This window comes from Ostrea edulis, chromosome 6 (assembly GCF_947568905.1).
Source record: "Ostrea edulis chromosome 6, xbOstEdul1.1, whole genome shotgun sequence".
NCBI classification, from domain to species: Eukaryota; Metazoa; Mollusca; class Bivalvia; order Ostreida; family Ostreidae; genus Ostrea; species Ostrea edulis.
In genome coordinates this window covers 24,879,598-24,890,785 of record NC_079169.1, presented here as the reverse complement: position 1 = coordinate 24,890,785, position 11,188 = coordinate 24,879,598, and the positions used below count along the sequence as shown (strand labels likewise).

The window sequence follows — 11,188 nt, the reverse complement described above, 5'->3', positions numbered from 1 at the left end:
GCATTAATTCAAATATTGCTCTCTTCAATTCAATTGATGAGAGCATTAATTTCGTAGAAATACTGTTCGCAATCATTGATTTAGAGCTCGGTATAAATAATTTGAATGATCTCTTTAATTCAATTGAAGATATCTTTAGTTATTTACAATGCTTTTGTATAAGGAATTAATGCGCGCATCAATTCTTTTAAAGAGAGCACCGATTCAATTAAAGAGATCATCAATTCAATTGTGGATATGTTGAATTGAAGATATCTTTAATTATTTAGTTGCTCTCTCTAAAAGAATTATTGCTCTCTTCAAATGAATTAAAGATATCATTAATTCAATTGAAGAGAACAATAATTGAATTAATGCGCGCATTAAATCCATTATTGCTCTCATCAAATGAATTAATGAGCGCATCAATTCAATTATTGTTCTCATCATTGATTTAATGCTCTCATTATATCAATTATTGCTCTATTCAATTGAATTGTAGCGCGCATCAATTCAATTGTTGATATCATTAATTCATTTGAAGAGATCATTAATTCAATTAAAGCGCGCATCAATTCAGCAGAAGAATTAATGCGATCATTAAATTCATTTAATGCGCGCAATAATTCAGAATTGAAGATATCATTAATTATTTGAAGAGATCTTTAATTAAATTGTTGCGGGCATCAAATGAATTGATGATATCTTCAAATAATTGAAGATATCTTCAATTATTTGAGTTTATGTTAATTTGGCGCTCCATACTCTCATCAATTCAATTGATGCGCGCATCAATGTGGTAGAATTATTGCTCGCAAAATTACATTTGGAGCTCGGTATAAATGATTTGATGGTCTCTTTAATAAATATAAGACATCTTTAATTAGTTACAACGCTTAGTACAATGAATTAATGCACATATCAATTGTTATAGAAAAAGCTACAATTCAATTAAACAGACCTTTGATTCAGTTGCGGATAGGTTGAAATGAAGATATCTAATTATATAGTTGCCCTCTCTCTAAAAGAATTATTGCGCGCATCAGTTGAATAACTGATATCATTATTGAAATTGACGGCCCTAAAATTCAGTGGAAAGATTATAAGTATTTTAAACATGAATTGAATTGATGCAGCATTAATTGAAATATTGTTCTCTTCAACTGCATTGTAGCGTGCATCAGTTCAATTGTTGATATCATATAATTATTCATATGAAGAGAGCAAAAATTCAGTTATAGCGTTCCTCAATTCAGTAGAATAAATAATGCTATCAACAATTCAATTATTGCGCGCAATAATTAAGAATTGAAGATATCATTAATTAATTATTTGAAGAAAGCTTTTATCAAATTGTTGTGTGCATCAAATGAATTGATGGTTTCTTCAAATAATTAAAGATATCTTCAATTGAATTGATGCTTAATTAGGAAAAAACAAACAAACAAAAAAAGCCAACCCCCCCCCCCCCCCCCCCCTCAATTTCATTGTTATCTCCATTCTGTGAAAATATACATGTATATAACTCTGAAAAAGTCTTCCATACCTAATCATATTCATAATGTCAGCTACGATAAACATGCGGTACATCAATGGAACTGTGTCATGTGTACATGTACATATGCAGAGGTGAATCCAGAAAATTTTGAAAGGGTTAGTGAAACCAAACTTGTAACATTTCTCTCCAGGAAGGGGGGAGGGGGGCTCTTCATCCCCCCCCCAAAAATAAAAAATTGGGACCCGGGAGATGCAACCTCCATACCCCTAAATCTACCACTGTGTATGTATTTGTAGCACAAGTATATAGTATCACGTGGGATTCTGTGTATGGATATAGTAGTATAGGGCAAAAACACCGACATATTTTCATAGCATAGAAATACACATAATACTTTCACATAACAACAGCTTTATAATTTCCTGGGGGTGGGGGTATTAGATGTGTTTGGTTTTTAACAAATAAAACATCACGAGAAAAATCCACACTTAACACAATTTGATAACTAGCCATATTTTATTAATGTTAAAGGTCAACATAATGTAAATTTATTCAACAAAATAATATTTATGTGTACATATATAATACTAATATAACAACAATTCAATACATACTGAAATTTCCCCCCTAACATTTCCCACTTTGACAATTTTTTTCATGAGATTGTTGTATATTGAAATAGCCTCTGTTTACCCCCCCCCCCCCCCCCCCCCCCCCCCCCCCCAGCTAGAGGAGCTGGTTATCTTATGTAATCATGATCTTCATTCCTTCCTGTAATTCCACCTGGACATCAAATTCTATACTTCCTTCAATATACATGTAACTAGATTCAGATCTTGATTGCTTGGTGTGCTTTATGCAATTTGTGAGCAATAAAAACACAAATATGCAGATCTAAGTTTTGAAAAATGTTTGAAGTATTCAATTTACATGTAGCATTAAAGAAATGGCTGACAAAATATCACCAGAGGAATAGAGAAGTCGTAGAATATATCAACAAAGTACCGTCACATGATAATATCAGATATCAGCAGTGTAAAAGCGTACAATTGTCGAAAGCTTGACATCATGTATTAAGTACTCTGAAAAACAGTAACCTGGAATGTGAAATAATTCTATACTATAACTATACATCTATAATATTAAAACTCTTTTGAATAAACTGAAAATTGTAGAAAATACATGTATAATATACATATGAAATAATGAAAATGAAAATTATCAGAAAGTTGTGTCTTAAATTTCTAAGAGATCTATCAAGAATATTTTAAAACTTCTGCTAGGTAGAGTTCGTTTGTACACAAACACTGTGTGTGGAGATGCAGAGGATTGTGGGTAGTATGCAGGGATGTTACATTGCGAGAGGTGCATGTAGTGTGTCTTTAAAACTGATTGAACTCAGAACTACTACATTAAATGTAATTTCAACATACTGGGTGTCATATAAGGTTTGCTGCACGGACTTATTTAATATTTCCATTGTTCTTGTGAAATCTCCCATGATCAACATGTTAAAGTGATAATGCCAACTGAACTTAATGTTTAAGTGTCACAAAAATATCATTTAGAATACATGTGCATGAAGAGTAATAAAAATAACATTTTAAGTGAACCAAACAAAAGGCTCCATTTTCTATTACACCAAGCAACAAAAAACTGAAAATCTTTGATTTCTGTAGAGTCAAGAATCATAAAAAAGGGCATCTGTCAGAGACCAATAGGAACACAGAATGATGATATGGTGTGTAATTACTGCATGCTGAGACCCCCCCCCCCCTCCCCAAAACGATGAAATATGATTCATTCCATTTTAAATCTACCTATATCTATTTTGCAAGCTTAGAGCTATGTGATAATTTAATTACTATTAGCCTATTGTTAATCAGTCTGAAGAAAAGAAGAGCATAAATGATTAAGAATATAACAGGGACGGAATGTCTGCCAGTATGACTATATGGACACTGTTAGAAAATAAAACAGCATATGTTAAAGATTATAAACAGTACCTTATTGATAATAAGTCAATTTACAATGCCCTAGACACCACTGGTAATATATACCAGATATATGATACTGTAATATTTCTTTTTACATCCCAGTTGAAAATTTTCACTCATATGTTGCTGGGCTGTAGGTGAAGTGCCACAAATTTTCACTAATGTATGGGATGTTTAAGGCCACAACACAATGAAAATCCTCTGTTGTATCAATGTCTGCTGTGACACTACTTATGTATCAATGTCTTAGGTTTGAAACCGTAATTGAGAATCAAACCCAGGACCACCCAGATGAGAGGCGAGTTTTCTAACTACTAGGCCACTAAGACCGATATATTGAAAATAATCAATGGTAACACGAATGTTACGAACATGGAAATTTTTGTTACTTTCTCCCAAATGCATTCACTGGAAAAATGATTTTGTCCTATTGAAATTTATTCCATAATATTAAATTCTATTTAAGAGTAATGAGTAAATCTAATTTTGCTAAGTTTTGAAATCGCCCATTGACTATGAGGGAAAATTTGGCCAACATCAAAAAGGAGCAGAATTTTCCCAGTACATATATACAGTAATTAAACTTCCACATTTATCACAGAGCAAGCAGAACTACAGCTGCATTTAGAACAAAGCTATAGAAGTGAACACAAACATCAGAGAACATAGAAACAGATTCCACAGACTCACATAATACACCTATACTGTTATCCCTCACCAAGGCTTTAATTGACAGTCAACATCTACATGTGTCAATGTAATACGATAGTTATAACCCCTCCAACACCCTAACCAAGGAACATGTATGTGGATTCTCAAAATTTATTAAACATTAAATGAGATCACACATTCAAGAATCATTGATGGCTCAACTTTTGTCAAGTTTTAAAAAAAAACACAATTCAGTTGCAATTTTGCTTATTAACAATTTCCTATAAATCTGTTTAGTTGCAACCTAAGAAAGCTTTTTTTTTTTGAATATTAAAAAAACAATTCCTTCAGGACCCAATTGCACGAAGTTTAGTTATTACTTTAACTAATAGTTAACTTGTCATTAACTCTTACATTTATATAGTGTTAACTTGAAGTTCACTGTCAGTCAAACTTAACAAACTTTTGTGCACACTAACAGTACTTTAATAATTAAGTAACAGCCAATTAAACAGTTTATTTCTAAAGGATATTAACTAAATATTAGGATATATGCCCGTCTTCATTTTTTGCTCAGTAAAGCAGACCAAGCTTGTGCACCCATGCAAAGATTGAGGGTGGACATATTTCCTCAATGATTTCTATAGAATATAAGAAAAATATATCAAATTATGTAATACACAGTATCACATATATACCACATGAACAAAAAATCAATGAGATGTATATAATGCAAATTAAATGTCATAAAAATCATATGAAAGATTGTCCAAATTGTGAACTGTAAGCTTAATCAATATGAGAATATACCCTGAATAAAAAGATATACCTAGATAATATATTTTGTATAATGATAAACATTTATACTAATTTTGATTTACTTCAATTGCTCCACAAAAATGATAAGCACATTCATGACAAGATCTGAAAGCAAAGAGGACATGGATCTGTATCATTGAAAAATTGCAACTACATGTATCTACACATATAAGTGTCATCACATATTGCATATGTAATATCATTGGTGATATCATCATTTTAGCAAAAAATAACTGACATGCAATAATCTTTTTGGCATTACGACCACTGAGCATTAATTGGTGAGATTGGAAATACAGTACAACATGGTTACAATGAACATGTGTATAATGAATTTAACTCTTACAGTGAAGTGATTATCATTCCCTGTAGTTCTAAAATATATTGTAAACCTAATGGATATAATGAATTACGTTTATAATGAATCTCAATTGTTCGTCCTCAGCACTTCTCTATATGCGTGTTGCACTGTATACAGTGATTGTCCTCTGTTACAGTCAAAACATTTGACGTCACAAACGAAAAGGACAGGTATGATTCAGAACAGAGGACCGTGAAAACACTGGATTGAAATTGTAATATTTGGAGTGAATTTCAATCCACTTTGCGATTACATGTATCATAACCAATATAATGGGCATCAGCCACAAACATGCGATATCTTCCGAAACGCATCGGTATCATTCAATAAATAATTGTAGTAAATAGTATTCATTCAAATATCACAACCTTCCTCAAGGATGACTGTATGTCACTTTGCAAACTTTCTATAGACATATTGTGGACAGGAATTCCATTTATTAGTTAATTTCTATTGCTTTTACAGCAGACATCGGTATCATTCAATAAATAATTGTAGTAAATAGTATTCATTCAAATATCACAACCTTCCTCAAGGATGACTGTATGTCACTTTGCAAACTTTCTATAGACATATTGTGGACAGGAATTCCATTTATTAGTTAATTTCTATTGCTTTTACAGCAGACAATTGATTAATATACCAGTAACCTAAATTTTGAAAGGAAATTGGACCATATCTACCTTTCTTCACTTGCTTTTTCTTTGTATAATAATTAGGAGCAAGATTGAAAGTTCAATGTTTAGACAAAAAAATGAATTCACAGTTTTTATCAAGACCCCCAACATACCCCTTTGAAACTAAACGTGATGAACGTAGATCTAAATGGATTATAATGTACAAATAGTGTCAAATACTAATCATATACTAATCCCAATCTGACCCTACCCTTTTTCTACTGTTTATTCACAAATACTAATCATATACTAATCCCAATCTGACCTTACCCTTTTTCTACTGTTTATTCACAAATACTAATCATATACTAATCCCAATCTGACCTAATACCCTTTTTCTACTGTTTATTCACAAATACTAATCATATACTAATCCCAATCTGACTCTACCTTTTTTCTACTGTTTATTCACAAATACTAATCATGTACTAATCCCAATCTGACTCTACCCTTTTTCTACTATTTATTCACAAATGAAAGTGCAGTCTTTATGTCACTTTGATGTTACATTAAAAAAGCTGATCTATCCCCCTCCAAATCTCATGTAATCAATGTCAGAATTGACACTGACTCCCCCAGATGATTTAAATTTATCCCACCCCTCAGGTGGTATGGGAGTTTTGACTCCCCCAGATGACTTAAATTGATTCCGCCCTTTAGGTGGTATGGGACACTTCCATTATATCATATACTTCCTTTCAAAATATAATGACCTCAACATTTTTAAAAAAAATTATCAATCTCTATATTGAGCTGTCTATCTATATAGCTCAATCAATTATAGTTTCAGTTTTTGATCTCTGAATTAAAGGCAAAAACAGGACTGTTTTTTTTCTCTCCTTCAAACTATTAATACCCACAATATTTGTTACGATACATGAACTGCAAAGTGGATTGAAATTCACTTCAAAAACTAAAATTTAAATCCAAGTCTTTGATCTACATCTATACTGAATCTCCCACTTTAATCCAATGTTTTGATGGTTGTCGTAATTGAATTGTAACTGCCCTCATTGTCACATCAAATGATTGGACTGTAACAGAAGACAATCACAACAGCTGTATATTTCCAATCTTGCCAAGTAATGTTTTATACTGTTTACAGCAGCATTTGAACAAAAAAATCTTTATGACATATTTTAGCATATCGAAAACTTGGTGTACTTCTGGGGCATAATCTGTTTGAAGTACATGTAACTCTGTTGTAATGAATTAATATTCTCAGTGTTACATTTAAATCGTGCCCACTATAATGATATACATCTTGTATTGGAGTTGTGAACAACATTAAATGTGCTGAAATTTAGAGAATGATGCAGAGTTTGCTCCCTTCCTCACAGTTGTGGGCAGATGGCACTGTTACCCTGGTAACTGAAGTCACTTGATTGGCAGGCAAGGTTGGAACAGCAGGCGGGGCTTCAATGTGAGGTCTAGCAGGGGGATCTTTCAACATCCATAAATCCTTGTTTGCCTTTGCTCCATTTTCACCACTGTAAATTTAATACACAACGTACCACACATATAAAATAGTTATATATCAATTCCTAATCCTGACATCAGTATAAAACCTTTTAATAGTATATAACATTACTGTTCTACATGTATTTACCCAGATTTCGATGTTGGGTCGATGTGGATGATTTTGTTGTCTTTCATTTGACATTTGGAGTCGGTGGTTTTGAGAACTGGGTCCGGATTGATGCTGTAAACTTGATTATTGTTGATGGCTCCCTCATGGACCGAGATTACAGTAATGGCCCGCTCTGACAGGGACTGTAGGCGATTCTGTTTTACCTAAAGAATGTGTGGAAAGAAGGATGTCAAAGCCATAGAGAGAAAAACTTCTTAACAGCATACTAGCATTTACACATCATTCAAAGAACAATCTAATTAAAATTAGATGTTAGATCTGCTTACATACTCGCAACACAAACATAGCGAGTATGTGAGCAGATCTACATGTAACATCTAATTTTAATTCGATTGTTCAAAGAACAGCTTATTAGAAGATTGCCAGCATTTAAATTCAATATGTACTATCAACCAACTTTCATTTGTGTGTGAGAAAAATTTGTGGGCACCACTTTCTAGACAAGATTGCTATGTGTAGCCATATGTTCCCCACCACGGCAAAAAAGTTGAAAGCTCAAAATACCCATAACTCCTGAAACATTTGTAGAATCAAAATTGCAGTAAAATATGATCAACTACATATTGTGGCTAACAATCCTGCGAAATTTTAACAAATTCCATTGAGCGGTCCTAAAGGAGTTGTGTCCACAAAGTGTTTCTATAGTGTAGCATGTAAAAATTCAACAAAGTCCCATAACTCCTGTAAAATTTGTCGAATTCAAATGGCGGTGAAATATGATCAACTACTTTAATACCAGTACTTTAATGGGTCAGTCTTACCAGTACTTTGATGAGTCAGCCTTACCAGTACTTTGATGGGTCAGTCTTACCAGTACTTTGTTGAATCAGTCTTACCAGTACTTTGATGGGTCAGTCTTACCAGTACTTTGATGGGTCAGTCTTACCAGTACTTTGATGGGTCAGTCTTACCAGTACTTTGATGGGTCAGTCTTACCAATACATTGATGGGTCAGTCTTACCAGTACTTTGATGAATCAGTCTTACCAGTACTTTGATGAGTCAGTCAGTCTTACCAGTACTTCGATGTGTCAGTCTTTCCAGTACTTTGATGGGTCAGTCAGTCTTATCAGTACTTTGATGGGTCAGTCTTACCAGTACTTTGATGAATCAATCTTATCAGTACTTTGATGAATCAGTCTTTCCAGTACTTTGATGGGTCAGTCAGTCTTACCAGTATTTTGATGAGTCAGTCAGTTTTATCAGTACTTTGATGAGTCAGTCTTACCAGTACTTTGATGAGTCGGTCTTACCAGTACTTTGATGGGTCAGTCTTACCAGTACTTTGATGGGTTAGTCTTACCAGTACTTTGATGGGTCAGTCTTACCAGTACTTTGATGGGTCAGTCAGTCTTACCAGTACTTTGATGGGTCAGTCTTACCAGTACTTTGATGGGTCAGTCTTACCAGTACTTTGATGGGTCAGTCTTACCAGTACTTTGCTGTTCCTCTCCAGTTGTAGGGCACTTCTCTGATTCCCCACAATGTCATTTTCCTCTACTGTTGCCTCATTCTTCACAAAAATTCCATGGTCTCTGTTATCAAACACTCCATTTCCTGACACAATCACCTACACGCCGAGTAAAAATCATGAATTGTTGGAACATGATCATTACAGAGTATTACAAAATTAAGCATACATGGTTGAATTTTTTTTTTTTTTACATAGAAATGCATTATCTGTAAACTTTATATCCCTTGTTTTCAAGCGTATTAGATTTTTATCAATGAACGAAATGTTCTAAAGTCAGTTGGATTTTAATTTATTTACGATTAAAGGGACTTTGAATCTGTACAAAGTGGATCATCTCCCCTGTGTTGGAAGTTTAGGACAATTATAATATAAATCTGTGCAGAGCTTATTACCTTCCACATAATAGATGTTATAAGGATAATTTCATACAATACATTAACTCCCCTACTCCATAGTGGATTACCTTCATTGAATTATAAATGTGTACAGAGTGGATTACCTCCCCTATCTGTAATATAAATGTGTACAGAGTGGATTACCTCCCTTCCTGTAATATAAATGTGTACCGAGTGGATTACCTCCCTTCCTGTAATATAAATGCCTACAGAGTGGATTACCTCCCTTCCTGTAATATAAATGCTTACAGGGTGGATTACCTCCCCTTTTGCAATATAAATGTGTACAGAGTGGATTACCTCCCCTATTGTAATATAAATATGTACACAGTGGGTTACCTCCCCTATCTGTAATATAAATGTGTACAGAGTGGATTACCTCCCTTATCTGTAATATAAATATGTACACAGTGGGTTACCTCCCCTATTGTAATATAAATATGTACACAGTGGGTTACCTCCCCTATTGTGAAATAAATGTGCACATAGTGGACTATCTCCCCTACTGTAATATAAATGTCTACAGAGTGGATTATCTCCCTTATTGTAATATAAATGTGTACAGAGTGGATTACCTCCCCTATAATAATATAAATGTGTATGGAGTGGATTACCTCCCTTCCTGTAATATAAATGTGTACAGAGTGGATTATCTCCCTTATTTTAATATAAATGTGTACAGAGTGGATTACCTCCCTTCCTGTAATATAAATGTGTACAGAGTGGATTACCTCCCCTATTGTAATATAAATGTGTACAGAGTGGATTACCTCCCCTATTGTAATATAAATGTGTACAGAGTGGATTATCTCCCTTTCTGTAATATAAATGTGTACAGAGTGCCAGTGGATTACCTCCGCTATTGTAATATAAATGTGTACAGAGTGGATTATCTCCCTTTCTGTAATATAAATGTGTACAGAGTGGATTACCTCCCCTATTGTAATATAACTGTGTACAGAGTGGATTACCTCCCCTATTGTAATATAAATGTGTACAGAGTGGATTATCTCCCCTATTGTAATATATATGTATAAAGAGTGGATTACCTTGCTATTATAATATAAATGTGTACAGAGTGGATTATCTCCCTTACTGTAATATAAATGTGTACAGAGTGGATTATCTCCCCTGATATTAAAGTAAATGTGTACAGAGTGGAGTACCTCCCTTATTGTAAAATAAAAGTGTATAGAGTGGATTATCTCCCGATTGTAATATAGATGTCTACAAAGTGGATTACCTAACTTATTGTAAAATAAATGTTTACAGAGTGGATTATCTCCCTTACTGTAATGTATACAGAGTGGATTATCTCCCTTACTGTGATATGAATGTGTACATAGTGGATTATCTCCCTTACTGTAATTTAAATGTGTACAGAGTGGATTACCTCCCTTATCATAACATAAATGTGTATAGAGTGGATTACTACCCTTATTGTAATATAAATGTGTACAGAGTGAATTACTTCCCCTATTGTAATATAATATAAATCTATATAGAGTAAATTACCTCCCCTGTGTTGGACCATAAATAGACCTGTACTGACCTCCCCTATGTTTGATGTTATAAGTCCATTCCCTGCATTACATGTGACACTGTTGTCCTTCACCAGTACAGGTAACTCCTGATCAATGTGGATGCCATCACCACGGTTACCATGCACAGCATTACACTTCACCTC

At 33.7% G+C, this 11,188-nt stretch overlaps 1 protein-coding gene across 2 annotated transcripts in view; it reads right to left on the bottom strand.

Moving 5' to 3' along the window:
• Positions 1 to 3,249: 3,249 nt before the first annotated feature.
• The window catches only part of LOC125647505 (F-box only protein 10-like), a 22,739-nt gene continuing 14,800 nt past the window's right edge, over positions 3,250 to 11,188 (bottom strand). Inside the window, exons 13-17 of one of the 2 annotated variants that reach the window (XM_048874192.2) lie at positions 11,054 to 11,188; positions 9,065 to 9,202; positions 7,592 to 7,776; positions 7,321 to 7,472; positions 3,250 to 4,766 (exon numbers count right to left, since the gene is read on the bottom strand). The exon at positions 11,054 to 11,188 is cut by the window's right edge and continues 35 nt beyond it. In XM_048874192.2, the coding sequence (XP_048730149.1) occupies positions 4,765 to 4,766; positions 7,321 to 7,472; positions 7,592 to 7,776; positions 9,065 to 9,202; positions 11,054 to 11,188 (612 nt within the window). In that variant the 3' untranslated portion in view covers positions 3,250 to 4,764. Of the gene's footprint in view, positions 4,767 to 6,444; positions 7,473 to 7,591; positions 7,777 to 9,064; positions 9,203 to 11,053 lie in introns of those variants that run through there. The other variant, XM_048874191.2, reaches the window with a different exon arrangement.